The 13,777-nt window shown below is 37.8% G+C and overlaps 1 protein-coding gene across 1 annotated transcript in view; it reads left to right on the top strand.

Annotated features, from left to right (window-relative positions):
- Window positions 1–13,777, top strand: part of CCDC170 (coiled-coil domain containing 170) — a 33,051-nt gene that overhangs the window by 668 nt on the left and 18,606 nt on the right. Inside the window, exons 3-7 of the mRNA XM_009999963.1 lie at window positions 1,567–1,588; window positions 4,374–4,505; window positions 6,866–7,122; window positions 11,426–11,570; window positions 12,887–13,072. Of these exons, the coding sequence (XP_009998265.1) occupies window positions 1,567–1,588; window positions 4,374–4,505; window positions 6,866–7,122; window positions 11,426–11,570; window positions 12,887–13,072 (742 nt within the window). The remainder of the gene's footprint in view (window positions 1–1,566; window positions 1,589–4,373; window positions 4,506–6,865; window positions 7,123–11,425; window positions 11,571–12,886; window positions 13,073–13,777) is intronic.

Genomic DNA, 13,777 nt, shown 5'->3' with positions numbered 1-13,777 from the left:
AAAGAGCAGGACTCTGAGTGGGAAGTGGTTGAAAGTAATTGGGTATTTCTGGCATGAAAGAGAAACTGACTAAACTGAAATGGTTTTGAAATACAATTTGCAAGTATTGAAATTGCTGTTATCAATGTCATTATCAATACAAACATTTTGAGATCTCTGGTAGGCAAGCTGTGCAAGGTATTACCCAAAAAGAAGTCAACCTTGCCCAGAATATACATACAAGATGGTTAATATGTGAACAGGGTTGTTTTTGTTGTTGTTGCTGGTTTTTTTCCCTAAGTTACTCCAATTTGTCTTAGTCTGTTTTCACATGAATGAACAAAATCTGACTTGCTGTGTGACAGTGCCTTACCTTTCTCACAGTTATTGGTGTGTGTAGCTGCTGTGGTTATTCTGGAGCGATGTGTGTGCCAGCTGGCTGGGTGCCTCACTCCTGCTACCAAGCAAAATCTGCAGCAGCCAAGTGCTACCCGCCTTCCCTCCATTTGACTCAGAATTGACTTGCTAAAAACTGTCCTGTGCCCGATTTGCATGTAACTTGTAGTTATTTATATAAAGATTTACTTTTTATCCTGCAGATCTTATGAAAAATAATATTGTAAAGCTTTTCTTTCTTAATTCTAGGATTGCTTGTTTTGCAAAAGAAGCTAAAATTTGAATATTCCCTACATGCTGAAGTAGAATTTTATTTTCTGCTTAAATCAACTTATACACAACAGTTTTAGAAATGGCCTTTTTAGAACATGTTTTGATTGTTTAATCAGAAAACTAAGCTAGTCAGCTTCTGGATGGCAAGAAGTATTAAGTCTCTAGTGGTAGTTAGTTACAATCAAATCATAATGTTTAAGCTCCCTTTTCCAACAGTTCAGACCATCCAAAATCATGGAATCACAGACTGGTTTGTGTTAGAAGGGACTTTTCTCAAGTTTCCTAGTTTCCAAAAAGTTTCTCTAGTCCCTTCTTCATCCTCATTGTCTTGAAGGGCACCTTAGCGTCTCAGGGATCTAGTAGCAAGTTTGAGGACTAATATTTTGTTGAGATTTCTTAAGGAGATAAATTCTGTGTAGGAATTTTTCAACTGCGTGTTCTTCCCAGTACTTCATGCTGGGTGTCATTTTCATTCTCATTGCAGCAAATAATAACCAACGGTGCTGCTGCATTGTATTTTCAGAAATTAGATATTTTTTCTGCACATACACATCCATGAATATTAATTTGTGTTAGGAAGAAATGTTATGTATCTCGAAGGTATTATATTTATTTATTTTTGGTCAGAATATGGACTGTTATGACACTGGGATTTATTGAAATTCTTGAATAGCTCACTGAGTCCAGCCAGTGTGCTAAGTTCTGTTCAAATACATAGGTAAAAATGCTTGATAGTTACTTCAAAATCTGAGGAGAACAGAAGATGCAGATGAAAGAGTTAGGAGATTATGTGTGAAGTTTCTCAGCTCCAGCCTGGATTCCATGGAGGTGAAAATGATGATTTGGTAAAAAAAACCCACAATAACAACAATGACCTTATGCTGTTGGTCTCCTAAAGAACATCTGTGGCTAATAAAGCCAAAAGTCCAAGTACACAAAAGTCTTTAAGTATTGCAAATATAGGTTTAGTTCTGTTTAGCATTTGAAAGGAAATGAAAGCTTCATTTTCTTGCAGGTAAGGGGAAAGGGATCAGAGAAGTTTTAGTGTGAATGGAAGAAACACCCCAAGCCCAGGCTATGCAGAGCTGAATGCGTGATTATATTTTATGGCTTCTCCTGTCTACTGCCTCTTATTCTTTTAACCTTGTATTCATTCTGTTCCCTTAACAGTAATCAATACAAATGACACAGAATTCAAGAGAAATCTGAATTTTTACAGAGATAGACTGTACCACACCTGCATCTTACATTTTACCCCTGTAGTAGAGTCATGCCCAATTAATTGCATTGTTATAGGTATGATTAATGATCAGGCTTGCAAATAGCTTCTAGCTAAACATAGAAAACTATTTACTTAAATATTAAAGCATTCACATTCCCTGCCAAAAGTGTGATAATTATACCAACCTTCCTAGCATGGTGTAACCATGTATGATTAGCTTTGTATTTGCTAAAGCAGTGAGGATGCAGAGATCTGCTTGTGTAAATCTCACTTAGGCTGTAAATTAGTGAAATGGTAATTCCCATTTACTTTTGCACCTGGCTTCATTAAATCTCTTCTGAACCCTTCTAGACATGTATCTTCATCTTTAAAGTGCTCATGGTTTTAAAATCTAGATTTCTATGATGAATGTGGGTTTCAGAAGTACCAGCTGCAAGGGGTTTTCTTACATAGCTTATTACTGCTGTACACGGTCTGGTCTTCTTTCTTCAGCTATGCACTGAAATGTTATTTCATTAGTTTAGAGAGGTATTCTTTCTGTAGAATCGAGAAGTAGTTGTGTTTATTTAAGGAAGAAAAAGCACATCAATACAGTAATAAAAATGTAATAACATATCAAAATAACATACACAGTGTTACTGCTTGCAAGCTTCAGCCCTGGTGTTGGATCTCCAGCGTATTACAGAACAAACCAAAACCCTCTACATCAAAGGTTTTCATGTGATTGTACAATGTGAAACAAGTGGAGTAAAGGAGAAAGGAAGACTAAGTAGCAAAGAGATGGACATACCTGCCCTTACTCCCTCAGAGTGGTGATAAACTGTTGAGAAAATTAGCAGCCCTTTTATCTCAGAAATTGTGTGCTGTGTTGTACATGGCCCTGGGCTGTACCACATGTATCAGTCTGGCTTGATGAAAGTGGCAACTCCTTTATGGAAGAGCACAGCTGAGTTTCTTTGAGAGAGATTAATGTGATTAAATTTGATGGATCTAATCCAATGTATAATAGTGCATTGAAGAGAGATTAGAGAAAAGAGTTGACAATATTATAGAAACCAATCCAAGGTAATTTATATTCTGCTACGGTCCAAACAAGTAGTTTTGCCTTATTCTCCAGGGATTTCTGTGTGCTTTTCTTGGTAGAAGCTCATTTTATTAGATGTTCACCTATTTAGAAAGCTGTTAATCTTTTTTTCTATTTAGAATGGATGGGAGATGAACTCATCATTTTTCTTGGCCTGGAAACCAGTACTGATGTAGAAGTGCATGAAGTGAAGATATTTTGTCTCTGTCTCCATTGGAATACCTTGTTTCAACAGCAGTCATGAGCTGGGGGAGATTTGCATTTTGTAATGTATGCTTAAATACACTGGGATTGCAGTTTTGTTGGCTCCTTGTGGGAGCTGATGGAATAAAAGTCTTGTGTTCTGTCCTCTGTCATGTGTGCTCTCAACAACATCTAAACACAGCTTTGTTCTGAAGATGTTAAATTTAGTCATTTTTTTAGTCACTATTGATTGAAAAAAAAAAAAAAGCTCTAATGAAACTCCTATCAGAACCTCAGGTCTGAATTTTCATTTTGAAAAATTTGAGCAGCAAAGGCAAGGAAACCCACCACATTTCTGCTCTACTGTAGAAGAGCAGAACCACACAAAAATGAGAGAGCTTGCTAAAAATAGTCTAAAAGGCACAGCCAAAAGAGCTGTGCAAGTGGTGTGAAGGAGCCTGTAATAGAAGCACAGGGCTAGTGCTTGCTGTCTATGAGACGTGCTTGAAAAAGGGTGAAAGAAGTCAGTATGATGGTTGCTGGAAATGAGAAAGTGTCACTCAGAAAGCTGAAGTTATGTCCAAGTGAAGAAATTTGAAAGGACCTTCAGCCTTGGCAGGTTAGAAGTAAAAGCATAAATGGGCAAGACAAAAAGTGTCTTTAAGGAGCAGGTAGGAATGTCTGATTGTGGAGATGAGATGTGATGGAAATTTCAAGATTGTGAGTGGCACAGGGAAGATGGATTGCCATTGCTTTTTTTTCACCATTTCTTCCAAAATAAAATTAGTGAGGTGTACAATGTAACTGAAATATAAAATCCAAAATTATTATTTGCATAAGAGACACCTGAAGATTCTCTATGGGTTAAAGTTTATGTGGATTGAAGGAGTGATTGGGTAAGTTTGTAGAAGGACTTTTTGAATGTTGCTAAATACATTGGAACTGCAGAAAACAGCCTGAGTTGAAAATAGTGGGAGGCTACGGGATTCTTAAAGGGGAATATCTTTCATGCAGATACACTTTAGCACTGATGTTGATGTCTGAGTTTGCAGATGAAAGTGGTGACTGGTAAAGAAGTCACTGTTTATCCTATTTTCCAGTAAAGGTCAGTTACTCTGGCAATAACATATTTGGAATAGATACCCCTGAGCAGCTTAATCAAACAAAAAAGCACTGAAGTGAAAATGTTCAAAAACTGTGGTGTCTAATGGTTTTGTTTTCATGCTGTCTTCCCAGGAATCTCATGATCACGTTCTTATGGATATTCCTGTCACTAGAGAGCAGATGAATCACTATCGAGCTGCAGCTGAAACTGCTCAAAGTGAACTTGCAGCACTTTCAGTGAAGTATGATTGTGCCAAGTCAGAGGTACACTTAAAAATACTTCTAAATCTGTTTCCAAGGCTAAGGAGTGTCTACAGTAATTTTCTGCACACAGTAGAAAGTCTGCAGAAAGTCCAAAACTTCTTGCTTTTGATACAGGGTTGTTGTTTCCTGTAATACAGAATTTCCATGCAGTATTTATTCTGCTTGCTTCTATGTTCAAGAACTGATTATGAGCTTATATTTGAAAAAAAAATAATAATTCAATAATCATCATCTAAATGCATCTTTTGTAATTAAACCTGAAAGTTAATATTTCTAAATTCTGATTGTATAAAAGTTCTGATAGATGTCCTCCTGTTGCTGGTGAGTTAAGATGTAACTGCCCATCCTCACCTATTCCTCCACTTAATTCAAATAACAGCTACCCAAATTTGCTTTCATCACCAGTGAAGCTGTGATTGAGCTAATGAGGTAGATTGTAACTAGAGAGGCTGAAGAAAACAAACACACACATCCTTTTCTGCTGTCCCTGCTGTGGGAATGGTGGTTCTTAAGAGAGAATGAGTTGATAAAGCAGTATCCAGTCAGGACTACAGAGGTGAGTGTCCATCATCAAAGCCTGAATTTGACCAGTTGATTCTGAAATTATTGCCAAGGCTCCCTACATTTAATGGGTATTTGGGATCAGTACTTTAAATTTTGATTCTAAAAAGTCATACAGAATCTCATGTTCTCATAGAAAGTATTTATAACTGGAAATGTTTAATGGATTTATTGCCAGCATGACTGATTTGTAGGTTCATTCAGCACTGTGCTTGCAAAAGCAAAAAATAGTCAAGAAAGCAGCTGTTCATGCTCTTCTTAATAAAGACCTTCATGACCCAGCTGAGGTCAGAGCCCTGTTCTGAGTGCTTTGTAAAACTCATGATATGGGATTATTGTTGCTTTTTCTGTTATTGGAACTGACCACAGAGACAATGGACAGAGGAAAAAATATCACATTTTGCAGATGGGGAGTTGAACCACAGAGACATTTTAAGGTTGAGAATGCTTTAAGCTACCATAGCTTGGTCCAGCTGCCAAGCAAAGCAATCCTGTTGTTCCTTCAGCTGCTCATTTCCTTCCCCACGCTGCCCCATCCCTTGTGTTGGCACAGATGTATGTGCAGTTTTATGGTGCGCTGTGTTGTTAGGGAATGATGCAATTGAAAAACAAAGCCTCTTCTAGGTTGGTTTTTAGTTGGATCAGTTTACCAATCTTATTTCACCTTGAAGCCATAGAAGTGCTTCTGCTAGCACAAAGAAGAGGTTAGAGAGCTGAAATGAAGCCTGTGAACCTGAGAAAAGGCAGAGCTTTTTTTCTCAAAATCAGTGCTGCTTTATGTCAGCCCCAAAGTGTATGATAAACCAGTGTTTGCAGGTGAAGCATAAGCTCATCAGAGACTGTGCTGCTGCTGCAAGAGTCATCCTCCTACATGACTCCTCAGCGTTAGCCTTTTCTCTGTGTCCTGACCAGCTCCCCTTCCTACTCCTCCTCCTCTGGAGAAAGTGAGTTATTTTCGTCAGCTGTGTCAGTTGTTTGTGGAGGAGTTGGACAAATACCAGAGCTGGTGCAAGGAAGAGGACAGGCATGCGTGACTGGGAGCAGGAGAAGCAGGACCTCTCTTTTCCAAGGCAGTTGCCATTCATTTGGCTCTCTGACCTCCTGGAACTTCTCTGAGTGTCTTGGGCTTGGTCACACTGGAAGTCTCTGGCAGAGCCATGAATTTCCTCATGTCCTGAATTGCAGATTAATGTCTTACATATTTATTCCCTTAAAATGTTTGCTACAAGTTAAAAGTCGTAGCACACATCATGAAGAGACAGTTAATTGTGGCTTAATTATTTGCCTGTCAATTTTATGTGGTGGGAGATACATGCTTCAGATTGTATCTTGCTGCTTATTATTGGAAATGTCAGGAAAGCTGAAACATGCCCTAACACTTCTTAAGTCTTAGGACAAAAAAATCACTTTAAATTACTTTTTGCTTTTAACAAAATAGCAATAACATACTGAAATTTTATATGCCTGGTGTGTCTGCCTCAAGCTCAGTCTTTCAGAGAAGGTTGTAGCAGAAATAGTTCAATGGAAAATGGTATTTTTAACAAAGAGAGGGGAAAGTAAAGAAAAACAACAACTCTTTGAACTGTTGGGAAGCTCTAGCACCATCTCTGGAACAGATCCTTGACTTTTGGTGGTGATGTCCCTCTTCCCACCCTTCTTTAGAAAAAGGCTCTCTTGCTGTTCTTATGTAAATCCAGCTACCTTTGGTTCTTGTCACATTGCTAAACTCATAGTGCAGCCACATATTTCAGTCTGGGAAAAATGAATCTTCTTTTTATGAGTCTTCTTTTCATCTATAGCTTCTTGAACTCAGGTCCAGAATGGTCTCTAAAGAAACCTCTTTTCAAGAGCTGAAGGCTGAAGCTGAAAGCTACAAGGAAAACAATGCTAGACAGATGTCTCGTCTCCTGTCTTTGCAAACCCGAATTCAAGAGATGGAGGAAGAGGCACGTGTGCTTGCCACTTCTAAAAACCAGGCTGAGCTAAGAGCTCAAGCAGCATTTAAGGAAAACTTGGAGCTGAAGGAGGACCTTCATGAGCGAAATGCTAAACTTAAGTAAGATTCACATGACATGAGAAACAATTTTTGCTTGGGATGACAGAATAGTGGAGTTGTCAACGCAGAAAAATATGTTGGTGAACAGACTTTACTGCAGATCAGAATTCTTTTGCAATGCCTTACACAAACATAGTTCCTGAGTGTGTGGAAGGTATTGGAATTTGACTTTTGGTTGGAGTTGTTAGCCCATAGATGGGGTTTTGAAAATTTAGTCATTCAGAGGAGAAATGATGATATGAATCAGCTTCATGTAACCCCATTGTTTTCAAAAAATGAGTGCAGAGGGCTGTTTTTCTGAATGTACTAGAAACAATACGTATGGTTTCCTCATTCAGGTATTGCCGTGTATGGCACTGAGGCAAACTTTGTGCCTTTTATAGTGCAGTTGTCATGGGCAGCACCTGCAGCTATGGTCTAGTGCCCTGGTTTATCCTTACCATGTGAGGTCTTTTGCAGATATTGACATGCTGCGTGGGCTGTTCAGTGGCGAAGTGGCTGCTGCAGCATCACCCTGGTCTCTTTTACCCTCTTCTGTGTCACAGCTGGAACCAGAACAGTGTCATGTGAATTTCTTCTTTAGTGTAAAGCTGTCCATTAGGACTAGTGCAATAAAGAAACTATGGTATAATTCCTAATTAGTAGCATCCTGAAGGGAGCATGTTAATGATTGGTTAATGTTTGCTTTGTCTGACTTCTGCTTGCTTCTGGACATTGCTGTGTGTTGTTTTGAGTTTGGTTGTTGTTTGTTTTTTTTTGTTTGTTTGTTTTTAATTTTATTTTTAAATGTGCATGCCGATTGCATAAAACTTTTAATAAGTTAGCATAATTTATCAGAGTACTGATCTGTCAATTATGTGTAACTGCTAATATTTCAGGTCTGAGGGATGGAGACTGACAGCAATGTTGATCACAAATAAAATTGATTGGTGTGAAAATTATTTTGAACTATAAAATTACATTCTCAGTGTCAGTCATATTATATTAATAGACACCTTATAGACTTTTATAATGGATTTTTCTGCACCATTACAAGGCTAATACCCCTGTCTCTCTCAATATTGTCTCGTTAAGAGCAAGGTGAGTGTTCACCAGATGTCACTATTTCTCAGATCAGTATTTTGCACAGCTCTTCTAGGCATTATGGGTTAGAAGTGGATAATTAAGTTATTTTAAAACCTAGAGAAATCCATTGCACTGCACTTGTACGTTACCAGCTGATTTGCCAAAAGCCCTGTCTGGACAGTGCTGATGTTGGTCGCCAAAGATGATAGATATTATCCCACTGTAAGTGAGGAGATAGTGAAACCAAAAAGTGTATTATGCATCCTAGCAACCTGGAAAATATCACAGTGTCTGAGATAATGGTTGTTAAGATTATCTAAAATGCCCCTTCCTGGGGGGAAAAAAAAAGAAGAAAAAAAGGAAGAAAAACCTATTCTGTTTGTCTTGTCACTGGGAGAAAACTGCAAAAATACTGTGTTTCATACTAGTTGTTGCAGTGATATGATCAATTTTATGTAGCATAAATCTGTACTGTCACTTCCAGTGCCATCCTAGCTGCTCTGTTAACTGCACATGGTAGTTGTGTCAGCACTGCCATTTGTGTTACTGCATAGTGATCAGGACCAGGGAACTGCTCCAAGAGAGAAGGGAGCAAAATTTTACTTGATTTCCAGCTTAGCTTCCAGCTTTACCAATCCCAGGTCTTGTTTTGGTGTGCACCTGGTGTGTACCACGGGAGTCCTGGCAAAAGGAAAGGGACAAATGGAGACTGAGTTCCTTTTGGAAGGAAAATAATAATTGGTTTGGTCATCAATCTACATCAATCTACAGTGTATGCTTTCAAAGCTTTTTTGTCATCCTCAGCTGATGGTTACATGTGCCACTTAATACTAGTCATTGTATTGACTTAATAAACTTTAGTCGCTCAGTATGGCCACCTTAGTAGCTTATGACTAGTCCTAATTAGGTATTCAAGAAAGATTCTCACTGAAATCCACTAATAAAAGGGAAGAATAAGCCAGTAGGCATGAAATGCACATTTACATTCTCTACCTAGGATTATAGTAAAAAATGTTCATTGAATTCTGTGATTGGTTTCTAAAATGTACACCTCTCCTATTGAAAATGGTGCTTTTCCACTCAACAGGTCTATTGCTAAGGTGTTTTTAGAGCCTGAACTGTGAAAAACTTTTTTTATTTTAATCCTTTTTCCTCCCCTACTCTTTGCTCATTAGTTCTGAAGAGCTAGCAAAGCTGTAAAAGAGCTGTGTTCTAGTTTTTTGTACCTGATTGCCTATTTTCTAGGTGCTCACACCTTTATGGCCCTACTGGAGGTAATTAGGTTATTCGATAGTTGTCAAGTATGCGCTTTGTGCTTCAGATTGTTTCTTTTAAAAGCAGGTGTGGTTCTGTGTGTGATGTGCCTTGATTTTTCAGAACCACAGGACAGCTTGCAGGGTGGGTGGTCAAACTCGTACAATATTCTAACATACAGGTGTGCATGTATAGGATGTCTGGAGTCTCATATCTTTTAGCTTCTGACATACCCCTTCTCAGGACAGCAGTTTAGTGGCCATCTCACAGCTTAGTTTTGCTGGGGCTACAGAGGAGAGGAAGGTGCCTGGAGGTGAGAAAGCTGTGAGGTCCTTGTTTTCTGAGAGCCAGAGCCTGCTGCACCAGACAAAGCTCTTTCTGCTCATAGTGTGTGCTGTGCAGGAGTACATTAAACTATTCTTGTGCTCTTTGGAGCAGTAATTAAAGATTTCCATTTCTCTCTGTTATTCTTCCTCTCTCTTCTTCTTAACAGCATTGACAACAGCTGATCTCCCTCCAAAAGCAACACCTTAATTTTTTTTTTGTGGGCCATCTCTTTTGCTAAGAGATTTAGAGCTATTTAATGTACTGTGTTCACATTCTAGAGAAGAAGAAATCCAAAATGGAAAAGAATGAGTCCAGAAATGGCTAGCATGCCCACCTTGAAAACTGAGGATAGTGCTATGCTCTGATAAGCAAATGATTTTCAATAAAATGTTTGCTCTAGACAGCTGTTTGGTGACATCTCACATCTTGCTTTATTCTAGTATTCAATTCTTTGTGAAGAACTTGCTTGAGGAAGTACCTTGTTTCTAAACTAGAAGCCTAATAGTTTTGTCTCTTGCACTGTGTTTTAAAAACTCAGTAACTTTCTCATGGGTGTTACCTGAGAGGTATCAAAGTTGATGTTTGGATTTTGCTAATAACTATTTTGAGCTTTATTTGGTTGGCTATTTTTATTGATCTGTTAATTCTTAGTGATGCTCAGCATGGCAGCATCATGAGCAAGATTCAGGTCTATACATTTGCTACCTATGTGGACTGTGGCAATACTTGTTTACTGGACTTGTCTTTGTCCCTGGTAATGGGAGGGATAGAACCACATTTACAACAGCGAGTCAAACTGACTGCTTTTGTATTTGCTTATTTGTTCTTACAGAGCATTTACAAACCAATACCTGCTGTTAAGGCTGATAACATATTTCATGAGGGATATATGTATGCATGACAGGCACCTTTTTAGAGTGATGCAACTGATGAAAAAAACCCTGCCTTTTCTCCATACTTTTGTTGTAGTCCCTTTCTTATTTATTTATTTATTTATTTATTATTATTTATTTTTAATGGATCCCTTTAGCCTGAAGTGCTTTTTTTCCCTCTCTGCCTCCTTGTCTTGTGTTCATGTGTAGGGTTACACTGCAGAAGACTACAGCAAAGTAGTGTCTCCCATGTCTGTTTGCTTCTGCTGGTGAACTTCTCTTCACAGGTACCCTGCATGTCCTGCACTTCCATTAGACTGGAGGGGCTTCTGTTTCCCTGGAGTTTGTTGATCAGCACCATCAACTTTATTAGAGAGAGAAGAGGATGTGTTGTTAGCGTATTTTTTACTATAATTTGATCACTCTCTTCACCATTATGTTTTCTAAGTTTTCGCTTGTATACCCCATTTCTAGTATCTTGAGAGCCCTGTTTCTTGGTGTCACCTCATTGTTGTCCTTTATTGAAATCTTGTGCTGAGAATGAAGTTGGGATCATGGAGGATTCTTCAAAGTGCTAACCAAAAGCAATAGTTGCACGTAAGGAAACAATAACAGTTATATGTGTTAAATAACAGAAATATAGAAATCTATGTAGCTTATTCAATTTGTGGCATGCAGAAGTTAGCAATAATCTTGGGATGTCTTTTGCCTAGAATTCTTTTTCAGAAAACATTCATCCTGACTTTTTTTTTGGTTTCTTTGTTTGTTTTTTTCTGTCTGATTAGTAAATATTTGAATGAGCATGAAGAAAGCATGACTCAAGCTTCTAAAATGAGCAGAAGGTATGAAGAGCTCCTTACACAGCTTTCTGGATTCTTGGACACAGATGTCAGAGAAAAAGAGCAACCACAGGAACATTTAATGTCGAAGGTGATGATTTGTAGGCAAGGGTTTCTGTATAGAGATTTAATAGAAGACTATTTGGTTGTCAAAGGAATACAGCAAGTGATAAAGACAGAATTCTGTGTAAAATAATATTTGCAGACAGTGCTCTCATTTGAGACAGATTTTTTTTTCATATTGGTTTGATTTCCAAAAGTGCTGAGCTCTAGTAGACCTCAGTCAACTCAGTCATGCCTTATCTGTGTGAATATTTTGTCAACCTCTAGTTCCTAAGTACAATCCTGATAAGGTGCTTGATTGAAAGCTTTCCTGAAAACATGAGCATTGGGAGTCACTAGGTGACATGTAAACTGTATGCTAGATCTTAACACTTCTCTTGAGCCAATGTACCATCAAGTAGAAACCTCTGAAATGGTATAACCTAAAACAGCCTGGAGTTTAAAACTGGAGTTTTAAAAAAGTAGACATTGATGTCTTGTTTTAACAATGTAGTAATAAATCTAGTTGGGAAATGTAATTCCTGCTGAAAACTGTGTGCATTAGGAAAACTTAGCAACTAATTTTCTGTTTGGGGTCATGGCATGTCTGTTTAGCTTCTTTTCTACATTATGGTGTTAAGTCAGAATTGATCTGGTTTAATCTTAATAAATGTCTTGCCAATAGGAGTCAGGGCACATTTTTTTTTTTACCTCTGAGGCTCTTTGTGGGCTCTTTGAAGTGCCCATACTCATCTGTTCCACTTCTTGGAAATAGCGTAACGTACCCAAACAACCCAGGAATCCTCCTGGAAACAACAACTTTTTCCAAGGTGTTGGCTGCTCAGAACAGCAGCCCACCAGGTATTTGTCCCTGCACTTGAATATGTTTATGAAATAGCTGTTACTAACTCAAATCTCCCTGTGCCTAAGAAGTTTCAAGCATGAATTGAAGCTTTTAGTTTTTTCTTCCAAATGAGACACATAAATCTTAACAAGCCAAACTAAAATGGTCTGCTTTTTGCATGAAGTTAGTTACATGATCTGTTTTCATTTTCTGACCTGCTTCATCTGAAATGCCAACATGCAGTAGCTCTCCACCTGTTGAATAGATCATGGAGATTGTGTGGGAGTAAATCTGAACCACATTCCACTAAGATGTGGGTTTCTGGTGGCAGTATGGTTCTCATCTTAATTGTCTTTCTATTCATTTCAGGAAGAAATAGTGGCTTGCAATTGTAAATGTGACTTAGTGGTCCCCAGAAACACCAGGTCCTTCTTGGGATGATTAGGAGCCGGTGTACTGGAATAAATATACGTTATTAAGTGTTTTAAAAGAAGTTACTAGTGTTTGAATTATTTCTCTAGGTCTCCGAAATATGTAAAGAAAATCTCACCCTAAAAGATCAGGTTGCTGCTCTTCAAGAAACCATCACTGTTCATGAGATGGAGTCCAAAGCTAGTAGAGAAACTATCATGAGGCTTGTTTCAGAAGCGTCCAAGGAGCAGAAAAAGGCAACAGGATACTATCAAGAAATTGAAAAACTTAGTAAGGTACATAATTGCATGGTGTACACATTTGTCTAGTTTTCAACTGTTTTCTCAAAATTTCAAATTAATTTTCTATAGAAGTTGTATTAGAAAAAATGTTTTGAAAGACTTCTTCTAGTGGTTGGAGTCTTTGCTAAAAAGGACATTTTTCTAAGGTTATTTTCAACTTTTTGAAAGCTTGAAAATATTTGGAGATGAAGCAACAATATTGTGTCTGATTTAGGTGTCTTCCAATGATGCTTGCAAATTTATATTTTCCTTTTTATTGTTGTAGTCTTTGCTGTGCTTGTACAAACAAATAAACAACAGATTTTTTTAAGGCAGTGTTAATGAGTTAATGAGTATATGAGTTAATGAGTATATCTGAGGCACAAGAATGGAACAATGCAAAAATACTCTTTAAAATAATATTAATGTGATATTGCAATTTTTTATGAGGATTCTTCTACTTAGTTTCTTTAAAAATTCTAACGAGAAATTGTAATTAATTGACAGAACATTATTTTTTTCTCTTTTTCTTACGGGACTGGAAGTGGAGTGTCTTGGCTTCCAGACACCCTAGATTATCTTGTTTCACTGTATTATACACTTATATTTCATAACTATAAATATTCTGTTGACTCACACCCCCAAAATTATAGGATGGTTCTTGCAGAAAAGTATTGTTTTGCTGTAAGGAACCTATAGAGGAAGTCTGTGCAGCAGGAA

This window comes from Chaetura pelagica, unplaced genomic scaffold, assembly GCF_000747805.2.
Source record: "Chaetura pelagica isolate M959 unplaced genomic scaffold, ChaPel_1.0 scaffold135, whole genome shotgun sequence".
NCBI lineage: Eukaryota > Metazoa > Chordata > Aves > Apodiformes > Apodidae > Chaetura > Chaetura pelagica.
Note: the sequence above shows the minus strand (reverse complement) of the source record. Positions and strands in the feature narration are given on the sequence as shown.